Here is an 18529-nt window from a genome sequence, read left to right on the forward strand (position 1 = left end):
GCAGTTGTGTTTGTTGCATAAATGGAGCTTCCAGATAAGCTTCTTGGACTCCTGTGAATTCTGGAGCCATCACCACACACTGCCTCCCAGCATAGCACGTTAAATGTCTATAAAGGTATATTCCTCAGGTAATCCTTTTTGAAACACCAAGCAGTGGTTGCCTCATCTTTTCTTTTGGGTTGATTTGAGTATCACTGAAACTCTTAATGCTCTTTTTTCCTTCTCAGGCTGCTGTACAGGACCGATTGAATGAGCAAGAAGGTGTACCAAGTGTTTTCAACCCACCTCCATCCCGACCTCTGCAAGTTAATACAGCTGACCACAGGATCTACAGCTATGTTGTCTCAAGACCACAACCAAGGGCAAGTTATTTGTAGCTGGAATTTCCCCCTTATTTTATAAGTCCATTCACTAGGTTGTATTGATCTCTGTATGACAGGAGTAAGGAAATAATCAGAATGGGAACCTTAGCTAGACCTGGCTCCCTGGTTGATCTGGTTGATTTATTGGGTTTATCATTATCCCTTGATTCCTCAATGAATTGATAACTATCTTTTTTTCCCCCCTTTTGCTAGTTTTTTTAGGAGTTTTGTGTACCTTGTTTTGAGTACACAGTTTTATTTACATGTCTAAAAATGTTTGCTACATATTAAATAGATCTTCCACTTTTTTCCCCAAGATTTTATTTTATTTATTTTATTTTTTTAAGATTTTATTTATTTGACACAGAGAGATCACAAGTAGGCAGAGAGGCAGGCAGAGAAAGAGGCAGAAGCAGGCTCCCTGCTGAGCAGAGAGCCCGATGTGGGGCTTGATCCCAGAACCCTGAGATCATGACCTGAGCTGAAGGCAGAGGCTTTAACCCACTGAGTCACCCAGGCGCCCTAAGATTTTATTTTTTTATGTAATCTCTGCACCCAGCGTGGGGCTCAGACTCACAATCATGAGATCAAGAGTACATGTTCTGCCACTTGAGCCAGGCACCCCTAGGTCTTTCACTTTCACTTTTAAGTTAGAATGTTTACTTGGTTCTTGGTTACTTCATTTTACTTAATTTTAAGCTACTTCTGGGGAAGTACTTGGAATCTTTGTGGAGTTTTTGGCCATATGTTTGAAATTCATCTTGAACAGCTAGTAGCAGGGAGGTGATGGTGGTTCCTTTAAATTCAGCAGGCATTTAAGGGTGCTCTATTGCACCTGGTATTTTGCTGTTGGTGATCCAGATATTAATAAAGAGCCAGTTCTCCCCCTTCAAATTGCTCTTTTAGTCTAATTAGGAAAGTCAGATAATGTAAACTAATAAATGAACTCCAGAGGACTTTTTTTTTTTTTTAAGATTTTTTATTTATTTGACACATAGAGAACACAAGGAGGGGTTGCTGCAGGCAGAAGGAGAAGGAGAAGCAAGCTTTCTGCTCAGCAAGGAGCCCAGTGTGGGTCTTGAACCCAGGACCCCAGGATGATGACCTGAGCCAGACACAGATGCTTACCAACTGAACCACCCAGGCTCCCCTCCAAAGGACTTCTTGGAGTTCCTCTTATTCTTGGAGTTACACTTACCTCATAAACTTGGACTTAAAATTCCAAGAAAGCCCTCTCTTTAACCTTTCAGCAGTTAGAATTTACTCCATTATCATACTTTTGTTTATGGAGTACTTGACAATGTTTTAAAAACTGTTTCTAGCTAGGTGTTGCAGGGTATTCTGAAGTAGAAGAAAACAGATTCCTAGAGCAATTATATGACTCCAGAAATTCTGTATATGCCTAATATTTTCCTCAATTTGTTTTGGGCTTGATTCAGTGTTTGGGACCCTAATGTCAGCCATGGGGCTTCAGAGCCCCCTGGCCATAGACACAGGGAAGGTATCACGTTAACGCGATGTGACATAGAAGAAATGCTTTGTAAACTATAGAGCCCCTTATATATTCTAGTTAATAATAACAGCAGCAGTAATTAGCATTGCTAAAATAATAATTATTATTATTATTAATATTGGCAGCTATTTGGGGATTTATAATTGTGGTTAATAGAATTATCTGTCATTTATATACAGATTTATAACCGAATGTCCCAAGGTGGTTATCTTTCTTGTTACTTCTGTATACCATATTTTAATGTGTAATGTGAAATCTGAAAAGGAAAGAATGAATATTTACGATGTTGGGAGGCATACTTCTAATTAAATTTGACTACTAGTGTGAGTAGCTGCAGAAAGTGTTAGAGCAGATTTAATACAGTAATTATGTGATAAGAGAAAAATATGATAGTATCAGATGAAATGAGATGAAAGGCAGTAGGGCTTAGGAAGGATGAGCGGCCAGGGAAGAGGGAACCATATTGTAGAGGGAGGAATCATATGAAAGAACAAAAGGAGAGTGAAAATCTGAACTAGTCATTTTGCAGGGTATTAGGGATTGAGAGAACGGTGTCTAACTTTGTTTTTGGAATTTCAGGGGCTGCTTGGATGGGGTTATTACTTGATAATGCTTCCATTCCGGTTTACCTATTACACAATACTTGATATATTTAGGTATGTACATTTGTATTTATGCGTCAGTAGCAATAGGGCAGACTTTGGAGCTGAAACATAGACCAAAATAATAAGGTTTTTGCTGTCGGTTTTGACTTGCCAGTTTGTCATCACATTGAATAGTCTTCCTGAACAATCTTTTAACGTAGTATGACAGGATTTTAAATTGATCAAACATAACAGATGTTGTGAAGTGGAACTGTTTTAAATTGACCCTGTAAAGTAATCTTGCCTGTTGTTCTGAAGGTCAGTCTACCTACATTTATCATTATCCTCCCTCTGCCCACCTTGTTTGTCACCTCTACATTCCCTAGTTAATCTTCACACCCTTTTCTTTCTAACCACCATTATCTCATACACTCCTTATAACTTTTACCCTAAACCATCTAACTTCATCTGACTACTCATAATCCCAACAAACTATCTTGCTCTGAGATTACCCATATTTCTCCCTCCCACAACAGTTTTACCTCTCAGACACTGCTGTACATTCTCCTTTGTACTGGCAACCCATAGGTTGCTGACACTGGCATCCTTCCTTATGTCTACCCTCTTGATTCATACTTTCACTTTTCTTCTTGCTTCCTTCATGTACCATTCAGAGAGCTCAGCACTGGAAGACAAAGACGGGCCTGGGCTAGAAAGTGTCAAAGGGGACCAAGTTTCTGTCATATCGGTCTTGGGGCATCTGGTCTAGAGCTGAGTAGTAAATGAACCCACACTTAGGCTTTATGGGGAACTAACATATTGTATGGGCATCCAGGCCAACAGATGGGAGCTAGAATATGTGGTCTGGGCCTTGTATACAGGGCAACCTATATTCCCTGCCATATATGGAAAAGCTTTGCCTTGCTCTAAAGAGCAGAGGCTTTGAAGGTGAGGACCCAGCAGGTGTAAAAGTGCAAGGATCAGGTAATACTTTTTACCTTGACTACTTGGGTGTTTTAGGAGTTGCCTGCTTAATGACTTATTAGCTTTAGCAAAGTTCTTATTGGTTACCAGTTAATCAATTGGTACGTTTTCCATCCTGTTTTATTTTAAAATGGGCACATATAAACTGGTAAAATCATAACAAAGACTGAATTGAGATCTTTAAAAAAAAAAAAAAAAAGCTGATTGTCCTGAATTATGTAAGCCATGGGAATGTATTGTAATTAGAAAGAAAAGTTACAGCCTTTATCCATTTGTTCACCAAAATTTGAAAACTTAAGAGAATAATAAAATAGTCTTAAATCCTTAATTTCCAAAAAAGTTACCAAAATATCAATCTTCTAAATGATTTCTAACCACTCCCCCACATATACAACTTCTTACATTTGTTTTTAATTTCTTCTGCAATGTTTGTGTCAGTGAATTTGATTTGATTACTTAGGAGAATTTCTAAGTGAAGTTGTATACACATGGGGAATTTGAGAGGCTAAGGAATCGGCTCAGTATTTGGAAAGGAAAGTGTCATAGTTTAGTCAACTTTTCTGTGCTGAAAATGCCTCAAGTATGTGAGTATTGTGTGCTTTCCTTGGAAAAAGAGTATGCATGGCATGTCCGACTAATCTTAATGCAACTGTATCATCCAGACAACTTATTTAATGTTATGTAGCACATTGACTTGTCAAAACTCTGTCCATTGCCTTCTGTGGAAACCCAAAGGGTAAATAAGTTGTGCTATACAAATAGAAGATAAGCTTTTAAGAAACAGATGTGTGGTATCATCCTTAACTTGACAAAGCTGCCAGGTCTCCAAATCTACCAGTGTACTCTAGGTCAGTTTTATAACTTCCTTCATGGATGCCATTACCGTCAATCATTTAGCAGAATTTTACTTGCCTCCTTGAAAAGCAAGTAAATCATGACCACAAGTTAGGGTTTGAAGCCTGTCCACAATTTGAATAACTTGGGAGTATGCACTGGAAATTCAAAATCCCAGGACAATAGAAAGGAGAGGGAGAGGCAAGTAGGACAACCAAAAAGAGACAGAGCTCTATTCTAGAGCAATGCTGTCCAATAGAATTTTCTGTGATAATGGAAACATTCTGTATCTTCGCTGTCCAGTGTGGAAGCCACTAACCTCATGTGACTATTGAGTACTTAATGTGGTGAGAGCAACTGAGGAACTGAATTTCATTTTGTATTTTATTTAGTTAATTTAAACTTAGCCCCATGTGTCTAGTGGCTGCCTTATTAGACAGTGCCATTCTAGGGAGTCTGGGGGCACAGTCTGACCTATGATCTTTTTGGACTGTGTCTTCCTTTCACAATTTTTCTAGTCCTGAATTTTTCTGCAAAAAAACACTCAGGATTTGTTTAGGCCATTGTTGGAACTTATAATCCTAGTAGTTTACATTTGTCTTGAAGAGGCAATGGAAAAACACTTGCTACTTTTGAGCCAGACTCTACTCTCAGATTTGATGGTCCATTCATAGACCATTCACCTCCTTTTGCTGCCATGCCTCTGGCTCTGTTGTAGGAATCTTTACAAACTGGCCCACTCCATATGCACTACAATAAGCCGATTCATGTGATATTTATTCCTTCCTCCCCAGGTTTGCTCTTCGTTTTATACGGCCTGACCCTCGCAGCCGGGTCACTGACCCCGTTGGGGACATTGTTTCATTTATGCACTCTTTTGAAGAGAAATATGGGAGGGCACACCCTGTCTTCTACCAGGGAACGTACAGCCAGGTCAGTGCCACAAACCATATAGATGCCAATTTATTGATATGGTTCTACCCACAAAGGAAAGCATAGCCCAGCACTGATCATGTCATTCTTTTACTCAGGAACCTTAAATACTCTTCACTGCTTACAGAAAAAGAAAGCCAGCCCTACTTAATCTAATCCCAGCCTCCTTTTGAGGTTTTTCCTATATAAGTTGTTTCTCTATACCCTAGGTTCCAGCTAAACCATTTCCTGAACATACTCTACTTTTTTCACCTCTGTGCCTTTGCTTTTGCTTTTCCCTCTACCTGGAATGCCTTCCTCACATTTTTGCTAAATGGAACCTTGCCCATCCTTCAACTAGGTCATATCACTCCCTTCCCTATACCCTTTCTGATTGATGTGCCCTACCTGGCCTAGCTTGCAATCTAAAATAGTAGTCTTTCCTTTTGTGCTTTCATAGCTTTTTTTTGAAAACTTACAGCACTTTCACATTCTTCCTTATATTATGGTTGATTGTGTTCATATTTTATCTCCTATATCAGACAATAATCCCCTTGAAGGCAAAGCCCAAGTTATCTTTGATCCCTCACAGAATTGAATAAGGGCATAGACCATAGACTCAAGGCAGCACATCTTATTCAACCCAAGCCACAAAGGCCTTTGAACTGTTAACTCTCGGGGTGAAAATCAAGAGTTTTGTGGGTGTTAGGCATATCTCTAGTTTGCCAGAGAAAAATGTAGAAATAACACTGTGAACATAGTCCAAAGGATGGTTTCGTTTCAGGTTTTTGTATTCCTAAATCTATCTGGTAAAAAGGAAAAATGCTTACTCTTGCTTCCTGCTTTGATTCTCCCATATCAGTTTTTTCTCATAGTTGGTCTCAGTGGCTCTGCTGCCACCTTACTCAACAAGCATTAAGCTCCCACTGTATGCTGGATGGTGTGCTCAATGCTGGAGATGCAGACGTGAATAAAATGGTTACCTTTCATGCACCCTCCTTGCTATGATCCTGAGGGTAGACCGCCATTGGTCATTCAGGAAATCTTAATTGAATTGTAATGTGCTAAGGATTTTGGAAATGAAAAAGTGTACATAGGAATCTTGGACACTGGCTTTGTCTTGAAAGATCTTTTAAACCCTTTGCTCTTTGGAATGCATTTGGGTCCCCCAGTCTTTCATCCCTGGGGTCAGGCTCATGTTTGCAGTATTTTTTTAATGGACAAAGATGGTGTAGCTGTGAAGAGGCAAAATTCTCACCTCCCTTTCACCTGGTCCAGATTCTCCTGTTTTTATCTTCCTTTAAACTGTGGGAACAGCTGATTTTTCTGTGATTTGTTGGGGACCTTTCTTTGTCAGCCTGTCTACTCTCATGTGCCTAATACAGTTTAAATCCTAACAACACTAAAACCTTTTCATTAAAGCTTGTTAGCGTGGACTTTTTATAGGGAGAAAAATGCCAGGGATGTGAAGGTAGGAGCCCAGAATCCGATTTCTTGTTCACCTTTTTTCCTCATTTCTCCTTTTGTTCCTTTAGCCTAATTAAAAACTCAAGGCACAGTCATCATAATAATTAGTGATCTTCTGTTTTCCACAGGCACTTAATGATGCCAAGCGGGAGCTTCGCTTCCTTTTGGTTTATCTTCATGGAGATGATCACCAGGACTCTGATGAGTTCTGTCGGTGAGTAGATTAATCATTTGTTTAGTTATTTAATTTTTTTAATCTGCTGATATTCTGTAGTAATCAAGTTCTGCTCATGTCCTTTTCATCCCTTTCCACAGCAACACACTCTGTGCACCTGAAGTTATTTCCCTGATTAACACTAGGATGCTGTTCTGGGCGTGTTCCACAAATAAACCTGAGGGCTATAGGGGTGAGTTGTAGTTCTTTTTCCTCATTGAGATTGGTGAGATATCCTTGAAATAGTCTGGGAAAATGTGCCATTTAGTGCATGATTTTTCCGTGTTAGACACAGTGCTAGTGACTATACATTATCTTATTTAATCCTCTCAGTAGTCCTGAGATGGGGGTTGTATCATCTCCACTTTATGGTTTAGGAAACAGGCTCAGAATTTAAGAGACTGGCCCAAGATCATACAGTTAGCAAGCTCAGGTCCTTTAGACTCAGTCTGTTCTTTACAGGTAACCATTGCCAGGACCTGTTTGAGTTTTAAAACACCCAGTCCTGTCCAGCAACTTACTTTTAATCTAAATGGCTTTTTACAGAGGAGTTTACTCTTGTCATCAGCAATTTTAACAGATCATTGTTTGAGTACCTTGAGTGCTGATAGGGATTCAGAAAGTTCAAATATTTGCTGACAATAACTCTTCACTGGAGATAAGTATTGTTAGAACTCAGTATAACATATAAAGGTAACCAGTGAAGAAAAATATAGTTACTTTGCAGCTACTTCTGTTCAGCAACTTGAGTATATACTAGCATACTAGGCACTATGCTAGATCCTAAGAATCAAGATGTTTTGCCTACATCTTAAAATCTGAATCTTTACTTCTAATTGGTTTTTAAGCATCTGATAAGTTTGTACAGTGTGCATTTTGCCATTCAAATATGGCTTTGGGGTTGGAGGGTAGTGGATAGAAAGAGACTAAGGGTATTTTTTATAGAAGCTTATAAAATCTCTTCTTTCAAACCATAAGGAAAACAAGTAAAACTCCGTTATGGTAAAACCTTGGTTATTCGGAAAACCAACTTTCTAAAACTCCTTTAGAACAGAAAAACTAGTTCTTTTGTTTGAGGGTGATGTGGGGGAGACTTAAAAAAGGGGGGTGGGGCGCCTGGGTGGCTCAGTGGGTTAAAGCCTCTGCCTTCGGCTCAGGTCATGGTCCCAGGGTCCTGGGATCGAGCCCCGCATCGGGCTCTCTGCTCAGCAGGCAGCCTGCTTCCCTTCCTCTCTCTCTGCCTGTCTTTCTGCCTACTTGTAATCTCTGTCTGTCAAAAATAAATAAATAAATAAAATCTTTTTAAAAAAAGGGGGGTGGTAAGGAAGGGACTGAATAAGAGGAAGAAAAGGCAGAAGACAGTGGTGGAGCTCATCATCAGTGATATAAGGCTGAGATTTGCAGCCTTATTTCCTTTAGGCTTGACACCCAACATAGGGAAAAAATCATGCTTAGATTTTTTTTAATAGATCCTTTCTTATCAAAAAGACATTGTCCTTGATCCCTACAGTCTTCCATAGCATCGTTATGACAGCCACCTTCCACCAGAAAAGCCTGTTCCATTCTAATCAAATTACCTGGGAATAAAGACACAAAAATAAAACAACAACAGCAAAGATTAAGAAACTAGGACGAAAAAAAAGGTACTTAGAGAATAAGTGAGACCTCCTTTCTTTCCCAAGTGGGATTAAAACCTTTCTCTCTTGCTCATTGTGGAAAGTCTAAGAGCTGATCTGATTCATCCCTAGGGCTGCACTTCACCTGTTGGCTCTTCTTTCTGTCAGTCTCGCAGGCTTTACGAGAGAACACCTACCCATTCCTGGCCATGATTATGCTGAAGGATCGGAGAATGACTGTGGTGGGACGGCTAGAAGGCCTCATTCAACCCGATGACCTCATTAACCAGCTTACATTTATCATGGATGCAAACCAGACTTACCTGGTGTCAGAACGCCTTGAAAGGTACAGGAGAGTTCCTTTCTGGAACAGCGAGACCAGCTACAGATTTGAGTGGCTGACCCAGGGCTTCACAGATCCTGACTTATTCTCTGTCTTGGGCAACTTTGAAAACCTTACGCATTTAGTGTTAAAATATTTATGTACGTTGACTGAAATAATTCTCTCTTCAGGTCATCTGTTCTTGGAGATGTGAATCAAAATAAAGACAAGGCTCTGTGCTCAAGAATGTATATGTCATGTCATTTAGAATACTTGAACCATGATCTAAGGAGCTTAAATGTAAAAAATGTGGAATCGTTAGAACTCTTCCCCCATTACATAAGTGGTGTACATTAATTGTAGAAAATGTTGAAAACACAGAAAAGCACAAAAAAGAAACTTAAAATCACCCACAGGCCTACAACAACTTTTGATATTCTGGTGTATTTTATTTTATAGATACACAGTCTCTCTCATTCACTCACTCCTACGTATACATACACACTTTTTTTTTTTTTTTTTTTTTTTTTTTGGGTGGGGGGGAGAGAATTGGAAGTACACCAGAATGTTACAGTATTTTCTCTTTGGTTAGTAGGATTCTGAACAAGATATTTTTCCATTTTCCAAATCTTCTAAAAGGCATGTATGTGGTTTTAGTTTTATGAAAGCAATATATACAAAAATGCAATAACCCAAAAGGGTATTTAAATGTAAAACGTGATCTTGATGATCACTTTTGGGCAGTAATATTGTTACTTTTGTTAGAATTGAGAAAAGGATAGTTCTGTTTGTAAAGTTAAAAGGTAAAGGAGAGGCTTGCCATTTATTTTTCTGCCAGATTAAACTGGGAAAAAAGCTCATTCAAATTCTGCCATGCTTTGCTTTGGAATCCTTCATGGTAGTATGAAATACTCATCTGTCAAGATTGTCAACCTTTTTACCTCCCCAGAAGTTTCAGTATGAGAAAAAAAGAGATTGTTCTTTTCCTTCTCTCCTTTTTGGTCTGGCCACAGGGAAGAACGAAACCAGACCCAAGTGTTGAGACAACAGCAGGATGAGGCCTATCTGGCCTCTCTCAGGGCTGACCAGGAGAAAGAAAGGAAGAAACGGGAGGAGCGGGAACGGAAGCGGCGGAAGGAAGAGGAGGTGCAGCAGCAAAAGTTAGCAGAGGAGAGACGTCGGCGGGTAATGAGCCCATCTTTCCTCCTTGTGATTCCCAAACTGATCTTAAGTGTGAAAGGAAAAAACTTGAAAATGATGGGATTTGTGGGTGTTTTAATTCCTTGCCATTTTTTTTTCAAAGAAAGTTTTGTGTCCAGTGTGGGACTTGAACTCATGATCAAGAGTTGTATACCCTACTGACTGAGGCAGCCAGCTGCCCCCTCCTTGCCATTTTTATATTTACTACAAAAAGTAATTTAAACATTTTTTAAAATTTTTTATTAAGAACAAATACATCACTGAGCAAAAGTCAGACAAAACAACTCTGTTCCATGAAAAGCAAGTGTAAATGGGTAACAAGCAGTTCAGAATTCATAGCAATATTTTTTATTTCTTAGCACTAGTCAGTGTTAGCTAATTTTGCATTTCATTCATGATCTTTCATCACGTATTGCTACTTGATTATAGCCGGTGTCTTTTAGCCCTTCCCTTTTTTCCTGACAGGTAAATACCATAACATCGTCAATAAATAATACATGTAATGCAGTAGCACTTTGAATTAGGGTGTTTCTGATTCTTGCCAAGAAATTTTCCTTATGATAGCTGTCATTCATTTTCCTTCTGGCTGCACAGTAAACCTACGTGATGATAGTAGTCCTGTTTCCCTGTTGGAACCATAGTCTCAACTTTGTTTTGTGTCTGTACAGAATTTACAAGAGGAAAAGGAAAGGAAGTTGGAGTGCCTGCCCCCGGAGCCTTCCCCTGATGACCCTGAAAGTGTCAAGATCATTTTCAAATTACCCAATGATTCTCGAGTAGAGAGACGATTCCACTTTTCACAGTCTCTAACAGTAAGGACCCCCTAAGTTGTGTGAAGTGTATGTAGGGTCTGGGCTATAGATTTGAAGCTTTTAAGGACTCTTGAAAGTGTTGTTGGTGTAACTGTTGCTCTGATGAACAGGAAGGGGTGGGCAGAGAGAGGAGTGCAATGAACCATGAGGTTCCTTCAGTTCTAGCTGCCAACTCAAAGGAGCTGCTAAGGTTTTCTTTCATCGTGTTTGAGTTCTGAAGTGTTCCTCACCAGGAAGCTCCACAGAAGACTTGGGTATTTAAAGTGGGAGGCTCTTCCATGCTGCTCAGCTCACATTGGCTTCAGAATCCCAGCAGAACCCCTTGCTCTGTCTCCACAGCACACTCTGTCTCCACTGACCTAAAAGCATCAGAATTACACATCCAAATATAAATGCATGTACAGTTTGCATGTAGTTCTCACTCTTTGTTTCTATCTATTTAGCCCATAAGAATAATCCCCACTTTGTGGGGCTACCTTTTGTATTTGGTATCTAGAACTAAATAATATTTGTCATTCCGTAGGGAAATAGTTAAAAGCAGAGTCTCTTAGAGTCCCCCAGAATGATGAGGCTCCTGGGTGGCTCAGTTGGTTAAGCCTCTGCCTTTGGCTCAGGTCATGATCCCTGAGTCCTGGGATCGGGGCTCTGTGTTGGGCCTCTTGCTCAGCGGGGAATCTGTTTCTTCCTCTCCCTCTGCCTCTCCCCCACTTGTGCACATTCTTTCTGTCTCTCTCTCTCAAATAAATAAATCTTTTAAAAACTGGGGATCAAATTTTCATTCTAAGATTAATGGATTCGTTTTCTTGATCAGTGTACTTTTTGACTCAAGTTTCTTCATCTGTAAAATGGATATCATAATAGGTACTCTCTGATAGGATTGTTGTCAGGATTAAGTTCAGACAAAGTATTCAACATTGCACCTAGGGGTTATACAGATGAGTGAGACATGGATCTGGCATTCATGGAACTTAAGGCCAGTAGGGAATGTAAGACTCAGTTAATACAAAGTAAAAAGTTGTGAGGCATCCTGGGGAGAGAAAAGTGAGTAGCTTTCTCATTTTATTTGTCTCCCATTTATGCATTTATTTCTTTTGAGTGAAATGTTCACATTCCTAACTTTGGATTCTTAAATTGGGATAACATGAATGAGCCTCACATAGTATATACCGTGTAGTAGGTGGTTACTAAATGTTCATTCCCTTCCCCCTGGTGTTTCCTAACTACGGAGGTTTGCATTGGATTTTAGCTTGCAACCATGTTCACTAACAGTTTCACATCATAGTATATCTGAGCTTTATGGAGCTTCTACTCCCTAAACTCTAATTGTGTATGTGAAAAACCTAACAAAAACTAACTCTCTTGAGAGTTTCAGAAGAAAAATCTATTAGAATTGTGGAACAGAATAGGCTTCTGGCTTAAGGGGAACCAACCCATTTGTTAGCTATTTAATCCTTAAAGACTTTTTTTGTTTGTTTGTTTTTAAGATTTTATTTATTCATTTGAGAGAGAGTGTGCAAGTTGGAGGGGGCAAAGGGAGAGAGAGAAGCAGATTCCCCACTTAGCAGGGAGCCCAATGTGGGGCTCCATCCCAGGATCCTGAGATTATGACCTAAGCCAAAGGCAACTGCTTAATTAACTGAGCCACCCAGACCTCCCCAGTTCTTTAAGACTCTTAAATAGGTTCTCAGTTTTTAAAAAAACAAACCTCTGACTGAAATACTTGATCATAAGTGGGGACAAAGCTCAGAGAGGGGAAAGAAATGTAAAGTGTAGTGATGCTGTGGGCCTTTAACATCCATGGAGTTTATACATATAACTGAGTAAAAATTCAGTTTTTCATATTCTTGCAGACTTTCCTATGAGATCTTCTTTGTAAATAATCCCAAAAAGTGAATGTGCAGTGAAATAACTCAATTTGCACAAAGCTCAGCTCTTGGTAGTAGTAAAATGCTAAGATAAAAAGGAATAAACTGTAGAAAAAAATCTCCAGGTCTCATGAGTGGGCAGAAAAGTGGCAGCTGACTTTCTGTTAAATGAATGCATGTTAGAGAGACTCCAAATCATTTTTCTATCTGTTAGGAACCAAAAGTGACCTCTGGAGGTGATGTGCATTGTCAGTGGTAAACAGAAGATGCCAGTTTTATACCAGGGTTGAATATTTTCAACAAGATTAAAAAGGAAACAAAATATTGTTTAAGGTCTGTGTTGGGTTCATACCAATAGTATTTGTTGCAAGTCTGATTGATGCATCTCAACATAAGGAAAAAATATTAATGGAAATTGCACAGAGAGACAGGAACTGTAAATGATTGAGGTTGATAGATTAAAGTATATGAATTTATAAAATCATGAATGGATTTAGGGAAGAAGAGCGTGGATTTACTCCTTAAATTCTGGAGTCATATGTAGCCTCTTAAAAGCTCTAAAGAGGTAAATTTAAGACAAATGAAAAAAGGACTGCTTCACACAAAGGGGACTAAACTTACGAGAGGTAGAACAAAAAGAAAATAGATTCCCTCCAAATAGGGTAACTTGAGTGTTACGCTCCTGATCTTCGGGATTGACCTGAAAGAGAAGAGCACTGCCCTTCACAACACATCCTTCAGACTCTTTGGTAGAAGTAGCATGCCGGATGAAGAGGGCCATAGAGTAGATCCAGTATGCCAGTACTTAAAGTGTGGTGTCAAGAGACAGAGAGCGGTAAAGGTGGCCTATTCATAGTACTGGGAGTTTTCTTGATGTCACCTTACTTCTCATTAAGAATTTACCTTTAGGGGCGCCTGGGTGGCTCAGTGGGTTAAGCCGCTGCCTTCGGCTCGGGTCGTGATCTCAGAGTCCTGGGATCGAGCCCCGCATCGGGCTCTCTGCTCGGCAGGGAGCCTGCTTCCTCCTCTCTCTCTGCCTGCCTCTCTGCCTGCTTGTGATCTCTCTGTCAAATAAATAAATAAAATCTTTAAAAAAAAAAAAAAAAAAAAAAGAATTTACCTTTATTCTGTCAGAGCCAGAGCAGGGTGGGAAGGGCATTCTCATAGAAGAGAGGTCTGCATGAAGAATGTCAGAGCTTGACCAAATTAAGGAGAGTGTCTAGATGTGAGGACTGCCTAGTGCACAGAGTCAGAGCCCAAGTGGCCTCTGGTGTGGTGTGGGGTGTTAAAGCCAGAACTGGGTAAGGAGGGGGGAATGAACTCATGGTTTTTCTTTGTACATATATATAAGGAAGTTCAGATACAGATGTGTGTATGTACTTACACATATTCTCTAGTTTTTCTCCATAGAGAGTGCTTGGGAGCAGCAACACCCCAATAGCAATGAACATACCTAGCACCTAGATCGTGGCTTTTAAATAACCATTGTCCATTAAGAAGAACCAGGACTCCTTGGAGAAATGACTGATTCCAGAGCGTGGGCAGGAAAATACAAGACCTGCCCAGAATAGCAAGGAATTATTGAAAAAATGATGGAGACTTGCCACAAAGACACAGAAGCCATCTTGGATGGACTCTTCTAACTCCATCTGGAACATTTGAATATTGAAATAAATACTATAACATTATAACCTACTGAATAAAATAGGGAATCATGACTCTATGTTAATATAAATAAATAAGGGGTGCCTGGGTGGGTCAGTGGGTTAAGCCACTGCCTTTGGCTCAGGTCAGGATCTCAGGGTCCTGGGATCGAGCCCCACATTGGGCTCTCTGCTCAGAAAGGAGCCTGCTTTCCCCTCTCTCTCTGCCTGCCTTTCTGTCTACTTGTGATCTCTCTCTCTGTCAAATAAATAAAATCTTAAAAAATCAATAAGTCAAAAGTTTAAGGAATAGTTGTCTCTGTAGTTTCAAAGTACCTCCCCACAAAATCTCTTTAATTACAAAGGAGAAGAAAGGAATGGCCGTGACAGTGGAGAGGCCTGGCAGGCACCACCTTAATAAGTGCACATTATAGGTAGTGGGGCAAATGGGAATTGTGCTCCAGCTGGATAGGATGGATTTAGTAGAATGCAGCATCATTTCCATAACACTCCTGCCAAAGAACATACCTGGAATCTAATCATGAGTACATATTAGACAAAAATTGAAAGACATTCTGCGAAATAACTGACCAGTAATCTTTAGAAGTGTCAGGGTCATGAAAGTCAATGAAAGACTGAGGGTTTGTTCCAGACTAAAGGAGGAGACTTAGAAGATGTGACACTGTGGGGCGCCTGGGTGGCTCAGTGGGTTAAGCCGCTGCCTTCACCTCAGGTCATGATCTCAGGGTCCTGGGATCGAGTCCCACATCGGGCTCTCTGCTCAGCAGGGAGCCTGCTTCCCTTCCTCTCTCTCTGCCTGCCTCTCGACCTACTTGTGATCTCTGTCTGTCAAATAAATAAATAAAATCTTTAAAAAAAAAAAAAAAAAGATGTGACACTGAAATGAAACACATAATCCTAAACTAGATGCTTTTGCTATGAAAGGAAGCTAGCAAAACCTGAAAACTTTAATAATAGTTTAATATGTATTGTTACAGCATTAATGTGCCAGTTAAATTTCCTGTGTTTTGAGAGCTGTATCATGGTTATGTAGGAGATTGTCCTGTTTATAAGACATACACAAGTATTTTAGGGATGATAGGCCATCAGGCTGGCAGCTCATTCTCAACTGGTTCAAAGAAAAAAAATTCTATGTTCTGTACTTCCCACTGTTCTATAACTCTGATTATTTCTAAGTGAAGAATTTTTAGCTCTATATCAGGTTGTCAAGAAAAAAGCAGATGAATTACTTCAGAAGTAGGACTAGCATTGGGCAATGTAATCTCTTAAAATTAAGAGCTTCCCTATGTATTTGCTCTGTGAAAAGGAAGGACCTCATAATAGAATTCCAGTGTCATGTGATGACTTCATATTCCGAGTCATCCTGGAGAGAGCTGGCAAGGGGATATTTGATTTCATAGTTGTGTTGTCTGTCTGTGTCTTTCTCTAACTGTCCTTTTTCTGTATGATCTGCAGGTAATCCATGACTTCTTATTTTCCTTGAAAGAAAGCCCGGAAAAGTTTCAGATTGAAGCCAACTTTCCCCGGCGGGTGCTACCCTGCATCCCTTCAGAGGAGTGGCCCAATCCCCCAACGCTGCAGGAGGCCGGACTCAGCCACACAGAAGTTCTCTTTGTTCAGGACCTAACAGATGAATGACATTTTTTCTTCCTCCCCCCCTCCTACCCTAATCCCTAAAAGAAATGGAAAAACAAAAACAAAAAAAAACAAGAGAGAAATTCATATTATTATTATTATAATACGATATTTTTTTTAAAAGACTGCTGCATCCTGAGGAAGGATCAGAAACCATGCTGCCTAAAAGAGTCACCACCTGTGTGTGCGTGCGAGGTCAGCAATGAACGTTCCCGCTGGCAAGGCCACCCTTCCCTACTGCCTCTGCACCACGCACCTTCCAACAAAAGGAGACTCTTCACCTCCAACCCAGTCATTGTCCCTACTGGGGAAGGGTGGACATTCCCACTAGTTCTCATTCATTCTTGCTTTTATGGAAAATAAAAGTGAAAAAGACCTCCATCAACCAGCTACTGCAGCATCTCCTGAGGACTTGCTTCTCCCACCACCGGAGAAGAGAGGGAAGAAAAGGCACAGAACAGAGATGTTCTTGAACTTCCCACAATTTATGAATAACTTCTAAATGTTTTCTGTTGCTTTGTAATGACCAAAGGAATGAGGCTGACATAGGCGTTTTTTTTCCCTCAACTTTATTTGATGAGAGCCAATTCTTAAGCCCATGAGTTCATGCCCTGGGCTCCTTAGCCTACAAGAGTGTAATAAAGGTGGCCTGGGCTGGTTTATGCTTATTTCTGCCATTTTCCCTCTCACATTCCCAGAGAGGTGGTTCTTTTTGGTCCAACTCTTGCTGTCCTTTCTTGCCATCTGTGTGCCCCACTAGGGAGTATTGGGAGGAAATCTGGGTTCATTGCCCCACAAAGTCTATACAGATAGACCCGTATACATGGCGTGAACTCCGTGTATACTTAGTATACACATGACTGCAGCTTTCCCTTGGAATCTGTACCAAGTGGTTATGGGATCTGAACCAAAGGATAGCGGCTCTTCATTCCTCTTCTGACATGTGCATGCTCTTCCTGCCCAGCCTTGAGCTTTTCTGAATTGCCAAGTTTGGTGCTTTCCCAAAGGACTAGCAGGACCTATGGCAGAGCCAGAAGGAACCCCATGAGAGTTCCCTGCCTATCTCAGTGGGAGTGTGGTGGTAGTGGTGCTGGTTTAAGGATAGAACTAGAGACCTTGAAAGGAGCCAAGCCAACTCTCAGCCTGTGTAAACTGTTGGAAGGCACATTTAGTTTCTGATGTAGCCATCTGCTAGATGCAGTTTTTAATCCTCTCTATTGCTATGTTGAAGTAATAGGGTTTTTTAACCTCTGGATATCTGTTCTCTGAGTTTATGGTAATGGGTGCATGGGTCAGGCCATGTATTAACAGATGCCAGCATGAGCTGGCAAATCCTCCAAAGTGTTCTACAGCTAGACTGGTGCAAGCACGTAACACTGCAACCTACTGAAGTAACTAGTTCTTAGCATGCTATGAGGCCAGGGGTTCACATCAAGATAAAACATGGTAGATTTCCAGCCTCCAAAGGCTTTCTCTCTTGCTTACCTAAAATCTAAGGGCCACTCTTTTAGGTAGCAGTGATGCGTCTTCTACTCTCTGCAGCCCTCAGGGGTTGGGGTAAACATAAGGAACAGAGTAAGGAACTTCACACAAAGCACCTGGGAAGCCTAGGAATTTCCCAGTAGCCTCAGCACAGGTTTCTAGAACACTGTTTCTAGGAAAATTTAATTCTGCTCCTGACTGCCTATTATTCCATTGTTTCCTGCTTCCTCAAGCCCAGGTGAGTGGGAAATCACTGTCTGACTGATGTGTTGGCCTTAAAGGAATCTGGAGTGAGTACCAGGATAAAGCGTGTTCTCCATCCAACCTTATGTGAATTCTGCTTCCTGCTAACAACCAGGCAAAGAGGAATTTTTCCACTTAACTCAGAGCCTCCTTACCTGTCGATCTCGCAGCTGTTTCCCTGGCAGCAAACAGGAGGGGAAGATGTTAAGGGCCTTCGTTAGGTGGGGTACCAAGTGTCTTGCCCACACCTCTTTAGGAAGTTGTAACACTTTTTCCTTAATTCAGTCTGCATCTTATTCTACACTGTGCACTTTATGTCTCTTGCCCTTTTAAAACTTGTTCAGTGAAGGTCAGATGCCAGAATATTAAAAAAAATAGTCTATGTCGGTACAGTTCTTGGAATGGCCTGCCCATTACTTGAGGTTTCAGGAGGTTTTATCTGAAGCACATGTTCCTTCCTAGTCCATGTTGAAACAGGCCTGCTTTGCTCAGACCCCATTCCTGTCTCCTTGCTGACCCTAGGGCTGCTGCCTAGGTGCCATCTCCCTCCTCCGTGAAGGATGCACGTTTTGTCACTTAAAGCCAGTACAATCTGTATGTTACTCCCAAGGACCTCTGGGAACTCAATGGGACCTGTAAGGGAGAAAATAACTGAGAAGTATCTGCTCTGCAAGGATTTGCTCATTTCCAGATCATCTCTGGGTTATTTCAGCTGTTTATCAAACAGCAAGTCATCAACCTAACAAAAACACTTGTTTCAAGTTGTGTTCTGCAGTCCCAAAACTGAATTTGTAGATTCAGCTGAAAAGCCATGGGAAAT

At 40.6% G+C, this 18529-nt stretch overlaps 1 protein-coding gene across 3 annotated transcripts in view; it reads left to right on the top strand.

The window, feature by feature from the left end:
* FAF2 (Fas associated factor family member 2) overlaps window positions 1–16039 on the top strand; it is a 63774-nt gene extending 47735 nt beyond the window's left edge. For all 3 annotated transcript variants that reach the window (XM_047731521.1, XM_047731522.1, XM_047731523.1), the window contains 9 exons: window positions 228–362; window positions 2455–2531; window positions 5072–5210; window positions 6785–6870; window positions 6972–7063; window positions 8655–8832; window positions 9822–9993; window positions 10677–10820; window positions 15805–16039. In XM_047731521.1, coding sequence (XP_047587477.1) covers window positions 228–362; window positions 2455–2531; window positions 5072–5210; window positions 6785–6870; window positions 6972–7063; window positions 8655–8832; window positions 9822–9993; window positions 10677–10820; window positions 15805–15987 — 1206 coding nt within the window. In that variant the 3' untranslated portion in view covers window positions 15988–16039. The remainder of the gene's footprint in view (window positions 1–227; window positions 363–2454; window positions 2532–5071; window positions 5211–6784; window positions 6871–6971; window positions 7064–8654; window positions 8833–9821; window positions 9994–10676; window positions 10821–15804) is intronic.
* Window positions 16040–18529: the final 2490 nt, after the last annotated feature.

The sequence above is a fragment of the Lutra lutra genome, chromosome 5, assembly GCF_902655055.1.
Source record: "Lutra lutra chromosome 5, mLutLut1.2, whole genome shotgun sequence".
Classification (NCBI taxonomy): domain Eukaryota; kingdom Metazoa; phylum Chordata; class Mammalia; order Carnivora; family Mustelidae; genus Lutra; species Lutra lutra.